At 39.5% G+C, this 16,123-nt stretch overlaps 1 protein-coding gene across 1 annotated transcript; it reads right to left on the bottom strand.

The window, feature by feature from the left end:
• Nucleotides 1-3,519: 3,519 nt before the first annotated feature.
• LOC134500985 (uncharacterized) lies at nt 3,520-16,067 on the bottom strand. Its single transcript, XM_063308501.1, has 12 exons — nt 15,835-16,067; nt 13,922-14,117; nt 13,317-13,676; nt 12,564-12,646; nt 12,203-12,380; nt 11,081-11,312; nt 9,223-9,785; nt 8,908-9,013; nt 7,847-8,043; nt 7,483-7,646; nt 6,619-6,868; nt 3,520-3,854 (listed from the first exon to the last, which is right to left on the bottom strand). Exons 2-12 carry the CDS (start codon nt 14,114-14,116, stop codon nt 3,630-3,632), a joined length of 2,553 nt encoding a protein of 850 aa, XP_063164571.1. The 5' UTR covers nt 14,117; nt 15,835-16,067; the 3' UTR covers nt 3,520-3,629.
• Between the last annotated feature and the right edge of the window lie 56 nt (nt 16,068-16,123).

Here is a 16,123-nt window from a genome sequence, read left to right as displayed (position 1 = left end):
TGAATGTTGGCTTTCAGGAAACTACTCAAAGGCCCAAAGTATACACTGATAAGTCCAAACTAATATTACTCATTGGAGAGACAATCAACAACCAGCTTCCGGTGGGGACAGTGGTGGCTTGAGCAAGTTTCTATGGCTGTCTGCGGACTGACCTGTCAGCACAGCAATTTTTTCAGGCTCAGGTAGGCTTCTTTGGAACCCAGAAGTATTCTCCGGAGCAAGGAGAACCCCAGGAGTCACCCCTCACGTCCTCCAGACAGCTGGTCACAGCCAGAAGATTGCAAAACGGTGTTTCGCCATCGACTGGTGAGTGATCACCTGGGAGGCAGGGCTGTCATCTTTTCCCAAGCCATGCTGAAGCTGAAAACGGACTCTAAAACAGACCACTCCATTTCTGTAACACCAAGTATTTTTGTCTGTTACCAAAGAGAGGCTTTTTACAGCAAAGAAATGCAGAATCTCTTGGTGATTTGCATTATTTTTGGATTTATTAATTTGGTGATTTGGCTTCTTTTTATATATAATTTGTTGTAACTCTGAGAACTAAAGAATTTTTTTTTATGGTTGCTCTTTTTAATAAAGTGAGTTTTGAGGAGTATAAAAGATTTGTCCTACTTTGTTGAATCTGTGGGTTGGAATTCCAACCTATTTGCTTTCACTTTTCCGTGGGAACAGTCCTTGTTGCTACTTTCTACCTTCCTGATTGGTTACTTTGAAAATAATGAGCTGGAGGAAGTTTTCATAACAGTCTTAGTGGACTTTACCTTCCTGAGGCACTAGGGGGCACCATAACTTACTGTGGAGAGAGAATGGAGAAATTAAAGTGATTTTTAAGAACTTTTGCCTTGAAGTCACCCAAGTTCTGGATCATCTCTCAGATCTTGTGGAGTCCAAATTGTGCCAACAATTGAGAGAAGCTGACAAGGCTGAAAATTACCCTAAGTATAAAGTGGCTTCCCTAAGAAGAAGATGAGGACTGGTGACTTGGACTTTAAAAAATGAAGGGAAGAAAACTGAGTTGTGGAGATTTGAAGAAAGAGCTTGGACCTAAAAAGAGGGTGGGAGAGGCTGTGATGCTGTCATATCAGGACCAAGAAAGAGAATTAGGCTTCAAAGGCTGGAAGGTTTTCAAAGACTATTTGGATTTTTTAAGGCAGGCTGTAAAATTTGAGATTGACAAGAGGAAAGTTCTGTGTATAATGCTGAGATATGTAAATGCCCTGGTTTACTTTGAAATGGGATAATTGTTTAAATATGTTTATTAGGATGGTCTTCTAAAGGTTTAGATAGATGCTCTTGCTGTTTGGATAATACTTTAATTTTTCGTAAAAGGGTATTAATAAAGTTATTTTTGTAAATATATAACAGCAATAAGATGTTGGCAGGTTATTTTGTTTTGGTTTACATGCTTTGGTTTACCTTGATAATTTTTAAAATATGTTTATCAGGATGGTTTTTTTAAGGGTTTAGATGGATGTCTTTATTTTTTGAATAGTATCTTTATAAATTAATAATAGTAACAAGATGTAGTTAGGTTATTTTTGTGTTAGTTTAGATGGCAGGTAGGAGTAAATTATAGTGAAGAAGAATGTCTGTAGTTTATTAGGTGAAGAATTATGTCTGAAGGGGTTCTTTTATGTTTTTTTAACTGGGAGGGAAAATTTGTTTTAGAAGAGAATGTTATACTGGGAATTGAACTGTTTTCTAGAAATAATGTTTATTATAGTTTAAATTGGAGTAAGAGATTGATACTGATTTATGTGTATCTTTGGTGTAGAAAGTTGGAAGTCACCTTGTAGTATTTTCTTTGTACTTTCACACCTTTTTAGTTTACTCTTTTTTCTTTGTAGGTTCTTTTGTTTCATTCTTTTTAGTTTTTATTTATATGTTGAAAAAGTTTAATAAAGTCTCTCAATTAAAAAACAACAACCAGAACTGCAGAGTTTTGCCTAATTATTAGGAAACCCCTCAATGCTGGCTGGGGAATTTGGGGGAGGTGAAATCCACGCATCTTAATGTTGCTGAGGTTGAGAAACCCTGGTCTACAGAATTAGGGATAGGGCCATGTCTTTTGGCTCACAGCCAATCCTATTCGTGAGAATTCTGTGTGTTTAGCGATCCAGTTCACAAGTGTAGCATGCTCTCCCCTGACAGAGGGACATTGCGGCAGGGCAGGTTTTACTTTTAGCCTACAAAACAGAGAACAGATGATCACCATGGGAGATCTGTAACGATGAAGAAGAATTAATCCAGAAGGCAGCGTAAAGCCTTGTTGCCAATAAGAACTTGACTAATCCCCAAAATGCAGGGTCATAAGACTAATATGATTGGTGATGAAATAAGTCCTTAAGGTACTTCTAACCCCAAACCGTTAGGAACTTTGTAGGTTAAAATCAAGCGACTGCATTGTAAGATTCTCCTTCCCTTTTATCTGCTTCTTAGGCTGAGAGAGGGAGAAACAGGCTTAAGGAGGCTTAATGCACGCAGTGGGTACAGGCGGATATCATTTTTAATCACCTGGTTATATTCCAGCCAAATTGTTTTAAAATAACTTGACGATTAAAAGGATAATCTGAAGGGCAGAAAGAACTTCAATGTAGTGTGAGTGAAAAAGGAAATATGTTTTTAGAAACTCTACCTGCATATGGTCATATGATCATTTTTCCCAAAGAATTTTAAAAATGAGAAAACGGCTAAACTGTATTGACAGCAAATTCTGACCTAGTCAAATAAATCTGAAAGGATTTCTTTTTAAAATGGGATACATGACCAAATTTCAAGAAGTTTGGTGCAATCCCACTTCTTAACATTAGTATGTATTTCAAAGGTGCTTCAGGTAGTGTTGGAAAGACCAAAAGGCTTTTCAGTTTCTCAAGAAATAAGATGAAGCCCTATGAAGGTCAGCAAAACTGGCTTGAACAGAACTAAGATGAAACGGAAAATGAAAATGGGGATTGCAAGCAATGATCATTTGCTACACCACTTCCAGTTCTCAAGTTATTTTGAGCAAATGATTAGCAAATGATACACCATTGCTTGCAATCCCCGTTTTCATTTTCTGTTTCATCTTAGTTCTGTTCAAGCCAGTTTTGCTAATCTTCATAGGGCTTCATCTTATTTCTTGAGAAACTTCACTTAACAACCACAATAGGGACCAGAACACTGGTTGTTAAGCAGTGTGGTTGTTAAGTGAGTCACCACGTGACCAGACCTGATTTCACAACCATTGTTACGACAGCTGTTAAGTGAATCACTGTGGTCATTACGCGAATCCAGCTTCCCCAATGGACGTTTTTTGCTGGAAACTGGCAAAAAAGGTTGCAAATCACGATCATGTGACCGCAGGACACAGCAACTGGTCGTAAATGTGAGCTGGTTGCCAAGTGCCTGAATTGCGATCACATGACTGCGGGGGTGGTGCCACATTTTGCAACAGTCGTAAGTGTGAGTACAGGTCGTAAAACACTTTTTCTGAGGCTGTTGTAACTTTGGACCATCATTAAATGAACGATTGTTAAGCGAGGACTGCCTGTAACTTCAGATTCTGAACAACCATTTCACAGTCCTGAACTGCACACTGTATTGTCTGTGAACATTATTAGTACCTTGGTTGTAAAAACTGGTTTGTCCTATGGTAGCATAGAAGCACGGAACAGTAAGAGGTCCTGTTCTCTGAGATACTGTAGGAGTCCTTTCTGTGTCTGCCTCTCCTTTTCCATATGCTGTAAAATCCGCTCCTGCTTTTGGGACAGACGGCATTTGGCAGCCTCCTTCTCCTTATTTTCTGTGTCCTGTTCCTTCAGGGCAATTTCTGCATTCTTTTGCATGGCTTCTTTTCTATTCCTGAGAAGTTCCTTCAGAAAAGAACATAAAATTACTTGACTGATCCTGCATACTTACAGTTCTTCTACCATACCTTCTTTTAAAAAATATTTTACTGCATCAAACTAGTTAACAAAATAAGATAGTGTTACAATGTTCTAAAGAAAAAAAATGAAACAATAAAGCATGGAAGCTTAACTCATGAACAAGACAACTCCCCCCAAACTGGTCAGTCTGCTTTGAAGTCCTAAGTCAAATGCTGCTAGAACATACATATTAGCACATTTCAGTAATAAGGAATACATTGGAGCACTAATCAAGCATGAACCTCTTTACTTTATGAGCCCAGACGATGTCAGTCAGTGCTGCCATCTGCCAAGACACATTTGTCCTTCCAAGGTTATATAATAATTTTTTTGACCATTTCCAGTGTACCAAAAATTTACAGTTCTTGATCACTCAATGGGTTCCAAATGCTGGATATGTAACTAAGTTGAATTTAAGCATCTTTAAAGAGCAACAATGTATCTAAAAATATCATGTTCACAATCCTCTGGATTTACTACAATGATGTTCTTTAATTGCAGAGTGTATGTATGTACAATATGTACGTATAAAAAAAAGTATATATATGCCTGGACAATTACAGATCTTTTATTTTGGAAAGGTTAAACAAAAGCTTCAAACCAAACTTAGGAGGTTTTGAGATTTTACATAGGCGAGGCAAGATGGCCCATGAGATGCCACTCTCTGTTTAAAAATCTGCCACTAATAGTGAAAATTGCAGGGGAGAGAATACTCCCTGTTTTATATACCTTGTTTAGATGAAAGTAAACGGCCCGGGTTTACCTACCATGCTAAGCCAGTGTTTCTCAAACATTTCTGCAATTATGGACTATGAAATAATAGTTCCACAAATGCAGGGAACACCCAATTAAACAAATACCCACTCCCTAGATTTTTGCTTTAATGGCATAAGACCTCACATTTTTTAGCAAATAAAATGCTTTTACTTGCATTTTGCATGCCTTCATATCCCCTCCCTTTTAATGTTGACTTTTACCCAAATTTTCTATCAAACAATTTAATTGAAAATTAAGTATTTATCACCTGAATATTTTTATGTGACCTGAAACAACAACTTGCTGTCAATAACATTTTTCAACAGAATTCTCAGCACTAAGGCAGCTAGAAAACGTGGAAATTCCATTTTCAGATATTCACCACTGTATTTCCTATTCTCACTTTTTTCTTCTTTGCTTGTGCAAAATCACAGTTCCACAAAGCAGAGTGCATGTAAAATAAAAGTTGGTAACTGCACTTGAGATCTGTTCATTACTGTTAGTTTCCTGAATTTGAATATACCCATTGCTAGTTATATTATCACTTCTATACTTTAATGAACCAGTCTTCAGGTATAGATTCATTTCCATAAACGAGATGTCTGGTGGTAAATATAGGGAAATGGGGGCTCTGGCAGTGAATAACCTCTGACCTGGCCAGCTATTTGGCAGTGAATACAGGGGAGGCTGTGGAGGACTGTTTCTACAATGCCTAGCAAGATACAAGAATCCTTTCGGTCTCATCCGGCAAGGGAAGCCATCTGTACCTTGTCAGCTGAGTGTGGATGCAAATTCTTATGTTTGCCAGTGCTGAAGTGAACTCTGCTGATCAGTCTCTTGAGTTGAATGGGTTTGCATGGCCCAGACGAGCAAATTACTGCTACCAGCAACTAACTGCCTGCAACAACTCAGATTAATGCTATCATACTGCATTTTATCAAATGTATATTGAATTTTATCAAGCTCATATGTGCTTAAATACTTTGTGCAGCTCACAGAATTCAACTTTTCTAGGTGTGCATAGCTTGCATAGTGAGATACTATACAACTTCGGCATGTTTCACAGAGATCTATTTTCCAAATCCCAGCTTCTGTCAGTAACAATTTTGTTTGATCAAAAAGCTGCAAGAGCCCCAAAATACATCTCAACGTGGATAAAATTCAGTATGATGATATGGATCCAACTGTTGTTTCAGGCATGTATACACACACACACCCACACACAAAATTTGCTTAGTTCTGAATAATTAACCCTTGTCATAGAACTCAACAATTCTAAGCACAGAGTTCTGAGCAGAATTTCTGATTAGAAATGAAGAAAGGTGCTTGCTGCTTTAAATATTCATATTATTTAATTTCTCTCCTAGAATTCAACGCCATCCCTTTCAACTTCTGCACCTCAAATGCACTCAGAATAACCTATACCAGTGTTTCTTAACCGTGGCAACTTAAAGACGCGTGAACTCCAACTCCCAGAATTCCCCAGCCAGCTAGGCTGGCTGGGGAATTCTGGGAGTTGAAGTCCGTGTATCTTAAAAGAAACGTCACACTAATGAGGGCATCAGATGTTTTGTATTGTTTGGAAAAGGAAAAAGGCAAACAAGGGAGGAGAGAAAATGGAATGGAATATTCAGTAACATGGCAGTTTTCTTTTGTCTAGTACAGTGTTTCTCAACCTTGGCAACTTTAATATGTATGCACTTCAACTCCCAGAATTCCAAAGCCAGCATGGAAGTTGCCAAGGTTGAGAAACACTGACCTATACAAATGAATTTGATCTTCCATATATTTACATCACAAAATTTATCTGAGCAGAGAGTTAACTCTTCTTTGGTGAAGGTGGTGACTCTTCCTGATGATGCCTGATCTCCCCTAATCTTCTTTTTCCCCCCATAAGAAGAACATTCTCAGAAATTTGGAAAAGGGGAAAAGTAAAACAGCCTCCTGCTCTCACCAGCCTCTTTTTCTCCTGGCTGTCAATCATTTGATTATGTTCTGCCAGCTGCTTCTCCCTCTCCCTGTGCTGTGCCTTTAAGAACTCTGTCCTTTGGTTCTCTTTCTTTCCTTCTTCTTCCTGCAAATGGGACTCCTGCCTCTTCCTCTCTGCTCTTGCCTCTCGCAGCTGCTCCAGATGTTGCTCAGCCCTGTCGTGCTGCTCCCGCTGCCTTTGCAAGCCTTGCAAAGTTCGCTGGAGGGATCTCTGCCTGTTTAAGAAATGAGCTTAGCCTTTCACCTATCTTTAAAAAAACAGACCCTGTCTCTTTATAAAAGCATCCCAGCGTGCTAAAGAAAACAATGAGCAACCCAGTTTTACTCTTGAATTCACATTTAAAGTTTGCAAGCCTCTGCAGAGTTATGCTCACAGGAGATAGTTTCAGAGAGCATAAGCCTGCTTAATTTCTCACATGATCAGGGTTCACACAATCCCAGGAAAGCATATACAGGAAAATGCTAAATAGGAACAGACAAAATCTAACCCTGTCCTAATTATCATAACCTTGTTCATGGACAGCAATAAAAAAAGGAATTTTTACTAGTCCTTTTAACAATTCTGCTCCATTTTCATGTAATTTATCAACATAATAATGATGTGTGATAAATTATTTCCATTTTTACAATGAAAACTGAGAGATCTAAGTTCATGACAGAGGTAGAACTGAATCTCCCATTCTGTGGCTGAAGCAAGAATATTCTATTTGTAAAGAATATTCTCTCCCATTAATTTAAGTCACAAGGACTGAAAACAAAAGTCACAGAAGAACTAAGTGGCTTCAGTTCCTTCTCTTCCACCCAATTTGGAGGTACAGTGCTCCATTACCTCTTATTTTCAAGCAGCACCTCTCTTTTGTGATGTATCTCCTGGTGCTGTTGCTGCTTCTTAAGCTGTCTCTGCTCCCACTTCTGCCATTTGAACTCTATCTTAGCTGGGTTGACATCCACCTTTCTGGGGCCATCCCAAGCGGCTCCTTCCTCCATTAATTTCTGAAAAGAAGACTCCTTTCTATCAGGATAGTTATTTTTCCTAAGTCAATTATCTATTAGCCTTCAACTCCAAGCAAAGCTGAGGTGTTCCTTGGACAGTTTACATCTGGTGTTTCAAAGATTAACTGTACAAAATGCATGGTCTTCAAGAGGTGCCCTTCCCCACAATACTATATGGATGAGAGGAGCAGGATTCTCACCTGCACAGATGGTGGTGCACTGTAGCTCCTTCTGATGTGCAAAACAGATTCAATAGCTGAACGATCTTTCTTCAGTGACCTGTCCACCCAGTCAAGCGTTGCCTGGAGTTTGGAACGGTCTGCCAAGTAAGTTTTCCGAGAAGTATTTCTTTGGGAAGGCTGGGCTGAAGATCTGCTCACGTTGGGCTGGAAAAAACCTGTCATATAAGATAATTACATTCATTGCATAGGGAAATAATAATGGTATAGATATGATGAAGGCCTTGATCTGAAAAGGAGACCAAGAAATTGCTTGAATTTCCAACAATTAGGCCACTGTGGAAAACACCATATAGCTATAGATGGCTGGTTGGCCTATGTTGGGTTCCTTTTATGTGACTGATGTCTCTGAAGAGATGAAAAATGTGTGGCTCCTCAAATATTACTCTGGTACATCCACCAGTACGGCTCCTCTTCAGTTTTGCTGCCTAGGGATGTAACTGATAACTGAAGGCCCCCCATCCTTGCTTACAGTAATCTCTTTAGTGTAGTTTCTTTTTCTTAAACGAGAGTGTTTCTATCAGTCATTCTTGCATTTATTATGTTCTTAATGCAACTTCCCTCCGTTGATGTCTCTAAAAGACGTTTAAGTTAAGGACTGATGCAACATTAATCTTTTTCTCAGGGATAATTGTATCTTGTGATTCATCAGAAAAGAAAATGAGTACAAAGAATCACATCTGTATCTTAACAGCACATGTGATGTAGCTTGAAATGTAACATGTAGCCTGAAATATTACAGTATGTAACTATTGTAAGCGTACAAATCCAAATACAGAGGGATGCTCAGTCTAGCCCCATGCGTACTAAAGACGTAGAAATACTGTTCCCCTGAGAGAGAGCAATAGAGGCTCTTCTGCAGATCGGTGACATCACCCGCTCTTCTGACCTCCCCTTTATTATTAGCAAAAAGAAGCTGAATGTGCACAAAAGATTAGGGCAAAATCAGCTGATACATCAGTTTCAATGTCTATCAGCAAGTCACCAGAACTCCCCAAATCTCTTTTACTAGAGCTGCACACATTTCTGTTTTTGTTGAGTTGTCCATTTGCCTGTATTGGTCACTAGATCAACCATGGTGCCAGTATTGTTCGTTGTATCTTCTGAACCCATCGCTTTCTGATGATCCTACAAAAAAAAAAATCAAGAAAAAAAGCTCCATTGAATACATTAAAGATGATAGTGATGGAAATACTTACCTACCCTGAGCTGTTCAGCTCAGGAAATTTTCAAGAATATCTGGCAATAGATTATAATTGCTTTGGGAAGTGGGGCAGGGGGGGAGATTCCTTGCCAGAGATGTGAGTTATCATAAGCTAATCAATATAATGTTGTACCTTACTGGGTTTTGCAACTTGGATTTGCTTCTCTTCCCAAGATTTTGCATCTGCTACATTAGTTTGTTTCTTTAGTTTGCTGCTATCTTCTTTTGCATTCTCATTATTTTCTGAAATGGGAGGTCTGCCTTTTGAAAATTGGTCTTCTAACTTCTTGCTCAGTTCCTCTTTTGATGGCTTGACTCTTGGAATCAAAGTATCATCTGCCCATGTTGAATTTATTGGAGATATAGTATGATTCTGTAGTGGGCAGCAGAAAGACCAAGGGGGAAAATGGGTATTGCTGTCACAGACCCCAACACAGTGGACATTTAGAGACTCAGGGCAAGACATCCAAGGTAAATGGTTATGCCTGCAACATCCAGAAGCTCTGTACCCAGGTGGCACAGCAGAAGGATAATCTGGATTCTGCTCCACCAACAGCTGCCTGGCTGTTAATGGCATCTGAAGCTCAAGAACAATGCGCTCATACAACGGAAGAGGGATTCTCACAGCAACATCTGCTGATACTGTCTTGGTCTGGCCATTCCAGAAGTTAATCAGCACTTTGTTATTTTGAAAAGCTGTAAAGGGAAACACATAGGGAGCCATATTTTAGAAGCAAACAACATCTGTTTCTTTGCTAAGTTAGGTGTGTGGCTCCAACTGCCCGTACCAGTAAGTATTGCTCCTCTGTGGATTCTTGTTTCAGTTGGCCAGATTCCCTGGTCTTTTAGAGCAGGGATAGGCAACAGTCTTGCAACATTCTTTGTCACCCAAAATTGTGTCACCAGATTAAGCAGGGCCAATTTGGGGGGAAGTGGGTCTTAAAATCCCTGCAAATTGGAAATGATTGTCTAAGTCTTTGCAAGTTTAAGTCAACCATTTCAATTATTAACTTGCCAGCTCCTTCTCCCTGACAAGAAACTGACTGAGTATTTGCACCCTGCTGGTGGGGACTGTCTGCCACTGTTTTAGAGCATACAATTTTAATATTGCTATTTTCTACCCTAGGAATTTTTTTGTCTTTAATTAAATGTTAAATAAAATAAAATAATAAAAAAAATTCAGCTATTCTACAGTAGGCTATTCTAAAATCCATGTAAGATTGGCAAAGCAATACCGCTGTCCTTTTCTGAATGCCCTTCTAGATGCCTGCCAGGAAGACTCAAAGGAGGGGGAAGTAGCAATTGCAGCCCCATTTCCCCTCCTTCCTCTACTTTCTTTTTCCAAGCACACCCCTCCCCCTTTGAAAAGGAGGGGTAAAGGGATTAAATCAATGCCAGCTCTAGGGCTTAGATTCTGCATTGTTTTGGTGGTCTCTTGAAGGAGCTCAGGATTTTTTTTTTTTAGGTCCAGCAGACCAATTCCCTGGCTAGGCTCCCTTTGCAGACTCTCTGATGTTGGGCTCTTTCAGAGAGTAGGAAAGAAAGGAAGCTGAGGCATGTCCTGGCATCTAACTTCTCCTACTCTAATTTTAGAATGGGAAATCTGACTCATCCTAGGGCCTGAGACAACCTTCAAGAGCCATAGAATTGGCTCAGAAACATTTCAAGAATCTTTTGGCTTTCCTCACCAGTCCCTTCTGTGAAATTTTGAAACTGTAACCTTTGCAGCTTTTCACCAATATGTGAGGTGCTGTGGCAGCTTAACTGGCTGAAAAGTAGGAAAATTAGGGTCTAAATCAGTGCTTTAGTTGAAGTCCACTCATCTCCAATTTCCTGAGGTTGAGAAATACTGGCCTAAATAAACAGATAAGCTGTATAAGTAATACATCATTTGAGGAAGGTGTGGTATCCCTTTGTCTTTTGAGCATGGATTGTAAAAACTGCAATGGATGCTTATAAGCCTATGGCAAGAAGGCAGAATTAAGCCATACCTGAATAATCTGACCTGGTTTCTGCTACTTGGAGAACAATGCCTGGGCCATATCGTTTGCTATTCTTCTCCCATGGAGCAAGGGTCCCATCTCCTGCAGATAATGGCTGCCACCTGGCATCATCATAATGAATGATGTCATAGAGAGGCGTTTCTTGCCTTCGAAATGGAGCCTTAACTTTCCGTGATCGCTGGCATCTTTCAAACTCAATTAGAACATGTCCCCTAGAGTCCTGTGAGATGAAGCCAGAAATCCTGCCCTGTAAACCTGTATCGAATCATCATATATTGACCATCTTCATTTTGAAGCATAGGTCTCCGATATATAAACTAGAGATGTTCAAGACATTTCCATTTTGAAGCAAAGCAAATATTAAGTTTGTATCTTGTTCTTTACAGTATATTACTCTTCAAGTGGTTTGCACAGCATACAACAGAACCATCAAATTGAATAATTGTAAACAGAGTAGATGACATTCACTAGAGTCTTGCCAAATAACTTTATCTTGAAGTCTTTTCAGAAAGATTTTTTCTCTTGAATTGCACATGGCAACTTGAGGAAGAGAAACCGTGCAACTTTCCTGCTTCACCAACCTCAATAGCAGCAGAGGCTTTGTCTAGGCTGGCCTCTAATACACATACAGTCACGCAAAGCATTTATAATATGTATTTGTATTTTATTCATTAGATTTCTATGCCAGGAGCTCTGGACTTTACACACAGCACTCCCACTTCCAATTTGATTTCCATAACCACAGCCCTATGAGAAAGGTTGGGCTGCAAGATAATGGCTAGTCCAAAGTCATCCAGTGAGCTTCCATGGCTGAGAGTGAAATTGTTTTCAGTCTTGCTGGCTCTAGGCCAGCACCTTTAAAATCACACCACACTGGTTCAGAGCGATGTACCCTCGTATGAGACACATGCCAAAATGAATAATCAAATCTGGCTGAACAGCAAATCTCATTGTTTCAGCCTTGCCTACCCAACCACACACAAAGGCACACACAAAACTAATGGTGGAAGAAGTCAAAGGAGCAGCAGCTATAGATCCTCAATATAAAACCCACCCCATAATATACTGAGATGCTTAGTGAAAAACACTAATTCAGGCAAACCAGCTTACCTTCACCTTTTGGACAATGTGACCGAGATAGTAATATCCATCTGTCTCTTTTCTGGCAAGGACTCGAATCCCCCTCAGCAAATTATGGGTGTCTGTGGAACAGTCCCCTAAATTCTCTTGCACAGAACTTCTCATAAATGTCGTACACGTATCTGGACCCCGTACACCCAAAGGAAACCTGTGACACAGGAAAGCAACAGGTATCAGGAAGTGCAAGACTGCTCACCAGAGAATTGGGATTACTTGGACCAATATAAATGGATGAACAATAAATATGAACCCTTCGGGCACTTACAGCTCAATTCTAACATTGGTAAAATGATTAATCATAACATTAAAATCCACTGGTGCCTAAACGTACAGTGTTGTGCAATGATCTGCCAGCAGAGGGAAGCTGAGATGATTGCTGATGCTACCAGTGCCTGAATTACAGCCAGTCTTGTCCTAAAAAAAGATGAAATAAATTAGCAATAATTTAACATTCTTCTGGGATTTTATATTGGTAAGACTACCCAGTATTTGGGTCCTTTCCAACAATTTGATTTCTTGTGTTGGTTTACACCTATGTGTTCATTCCTTGATGGCTAAGAATACCAAAGGATCATGCTATGGATGGTAAGGCAGTTCTTCTCTGCAATGTGTCTGAATGTTCTCCTCTGACCCCCTGATGTTTATGAGGGATTTTCTATTATGATTTTTAGGTGCCTATTAAAGACTTACCTCTTCAACCAGAACTTCCAAGAGCACTGACATTTTTGTCCTCCTCTTTTCCTCCCACCTTTTAATGTGTATCTTTATATTTTTGTTAAATATGAATTTTATAAGTTTTACAATTTTTCATTAATTTTAATTTTATATTCTATTTTAATAATGATTATTTTTGTTATTTATACACTGCTGTGAGATGGATGCCTCAGAAAAGCATTAAAATAAAGAAAGAAAAAAATGAGCCTTTGTAGAAATAACTCAACAAAATGAATTTTCATATCATCAAATGAATATAATTCAACAGACTACCTATATTTGGCTAATCAAAGAGTGACTCATCAATAGTTATCACAGTTCCCCCAGATCAAGAGAACTCAGAATCAGAATGACCACATTTATCATTTACCTCATAGGATGCCCCATCGATGGCTTGGAAGGTACCACCAGATACCTTGGCTATTTTCTCCAAAAGCTTTTGACAGCTAATTTTATTGGCCTTTCCATTTTCTACCAACTGCACAATATGCACTGGACACGACTGCTTTGTCTCCTTAAGGTGGCCACAGATTTCTTCCACAGAGCCCTCGGGCAATCCGCTGGTGAAGAGATAGACTGCTTGGCAGCTGGGATCATCTATTGCTTCTTCCATGGCATTCCAAGCACTGGCTTTCACCTTGCTGTTCATCTGCAGAGTTCTGATCCAAGCAGCTGCATCCATGATGCTGGTGAGCGAACATTTTACCAATTCATTCTGCCATTTTAACACCTGGAGAGGAAATGGGCTGTCTCTTCAATGGATCAAAACAGAAATGCTATTACAAAGGTTGCATCTTTCAAATGAGTAAATGTTGCTGTATTTTGAGAATCTTTTTTTAAGCTGAGAACCCCCTTCTCCATGCCATAACAAATAGCATTGCTTTAATTTGGAGTGCTAATCAACACAAACTTCATTATGTGGAAGCATTCTAAAGTGAAATCGTTATTTTGTTCCATTGATAACTTTTTCATTACCTTGCTGGAACAGCAGATGATATTGAACGTGGAATCCATTAGTTTGCTACCCAGTGAATATAGAGTTCTTATGAGAAGTTCTTTCATGATACATGGATTGGAGAGATTACTTTCTGAAGTATGCACCACAAAAACCACATTCTGTTCATGAATGCCAGCCAGTAATGGTACAGTAGTGTGACAGAGATGAGGCATCCTAGATCACAAGCATTAATTACATAAAATAAAAAATCATGGTAATAATTTTGATGACGAATTTGTAAATGCATAAACACTTCATCAATGTTTTAAATGTTTGCACAGTACTTTTTCTCCCAACAGTGGGATGAACCCAGGCTTACTCAAGATCTGTTGAAATTCATGGAATTCAAGTTAAATATAACTTATATTCTACTCGGTTCTCTCTGCTTAATTTAAGATTAAATCCAATCCATTCGTCTCGGATTTTCCTAATTTTCCTGCCTATTTACAGTATATTATTATAAACTCTCCCTATTTCCCCAAATAATTTCTCTACAACTATAAATGACATTCACATGCTTTTTTTCCTTCTTCCAAAAAAGAGAGAATTCCTGTAAAGCTTTTCAAATACCAAAAACGTTACATAACTTGTAATACCATTAATGATAAATAACTGTATCATTTGGCTTAATCTATATAAATTATCATCTGTCAAAAAAATTGCTATTTCATAGAATGCATAATAAACTTTTGAAATTCATTGCCACAAGACTTGGTGATGGCCACTAACTCAGATTTTATGTATTCATTCATTTTCAAAAGTTAGGGAACAAGGATAGAACCCTATTGGTTTAAATCTGGTACATTTATGCAGCACAGATATAAAGCCTACTGCCATTGGTAAATGCTGAAACATGGCCATTGCTGTTGGATGGAGTCAGCCTTGAATCTGCTGGCCCTCAAAAGGGAGACCAGGACTGTGCGGCTGTCATGAGTATGGATGGTGAGCAGAAGGAGGCCCCTATCCAGGGGGGAAGACGCATGCGTAGTTTAGAGACTTTGAGCTGTCATTCAAATAAACCCAGAACAGACCCATCTTGAGTTTGGGGGTTTATCTGTCTGGGTTTTCCCACGTTCCTTCAGTTTGGTAGGATTTTCTGTCTACGGTAGCAGTTAAATTAAACACTAGAGACTTTCTCCTCATCTTGGTGTGGTCTTTGCTTAAGCCAGGACAGTGGCTTTCCACATCATTTGGCGCTATTGTAATTAACTTCCCTCTGTTTGGAAATTCTTGTCCTGGGAAGCTGAAGCTGGTAGGCTGTCCCTGGATGTGTCACTTGATTCTCTGTTAGGACAGCTCCATTCATCAACAGCCATCAGTCAAGTAAGTAGGACCTCTGATCCAGGGACAGGACTGGTGTGAGTCAGAGCAAAGGGACATTTTTCATTCTCATGACTTGTTTAAGAGCTCCTAAAGGAACCCGACTGGCTGATTTTAGAATCACCGTAGCCATTGATGGACCTGGGGTGCTACCAAGGCCATAATCGATTACCACCTCTTCCACAAGGAAATGAGGGCCTATACGTAAATTATGCAAAGTAGCTTCCATTTAAAGAGAAAAATACACTTAGACATCCATTTTTAAAAATGCACCAAAAATTGTTACAAAGTATCCAAACATGCCAACTATAAGACTAACCGTAGAAATAAAAATACAATAGCAAACCAGCATGGTACCACCTACAAGAAGCTACTGGGGCAGTTTCCCTATCCAGAGCTATTTTCTCTCCCTCTCTCCCCCTCTGTATAAATAACAGCAGTGGCTTGTTCCACTATGCTTATTGCTCATCCCTCATCTCTGCACATGCCCATTTTATTTACTGCCTCCCACCTTCCTTTTGCCTGCTGCTCCCGGGCACCCTCACGTCGCTTTGCCTCCCTCCCGACTCACCTGAGTCCGAAGCCCAACCCTGCTGCCTAGCAACTACCAGGCACCACAGATTAAACCTTTTCTAGCACCTCTACTGGGGAGGACAACCCTCCGCGTATTTGCAACGTGTACCGCCCGCAGCAGAGTCAGCCTTGACGGATCTCAAAAAATGCAACGCAGGATGGGACTGGGTTAGCGCTGGGATGGAAGACCACCAGGAAATCCCAGGGCTAGATTGAGAATTTATTTTAAAAAAATCAGGAGGTGGCTTTTTAAAAAATTGTTTGCAACAAAACTACATCGCCATGCA

Source organism: Candoia aspera, chromosome 7 (genome assembly GCF_035149785.1).
Source record: "Candoia aspera isolate rCanAsp1 chromosome 7, rCanAsp1.hap2, whole genome shotgun sequence".
NCBI classification, from domain to species: domain Eukaryota; kingdom Metazoa; phylum Chordata; class Lepidosauria; order Squamata; family Boidae; genus Candoia; species Candoia aspera.
This window is presented reverse-complemented; position numbering and strand designations above follow the sequence as displayed.

Excerpts from the sequence above, each read along its gene's own strand:
- LOC134500985 (XM_063308501.1), bottom strand. The coding sequence starts at position 14,116 with ATGCCTCATCTCTGTCACACTACTGTACCATTACTGGCTGGCATTCAT. Across the intron at positions 12,647-13,316 it reads TCGATGGGGCATCCTATGAG|GACAAGACTGGCTGTAATTC; the intron begins GTAAATGATAAA and ends ATCTTTTTTTAG. Across the intron at positions 7,647-7,846 it reads GTGCACCACCATCTGTGCAG|AAATTAATGGAGGAAGGAGC; the intron begins GTGAGAATCCTG and ends TCTTCTTTTCAG.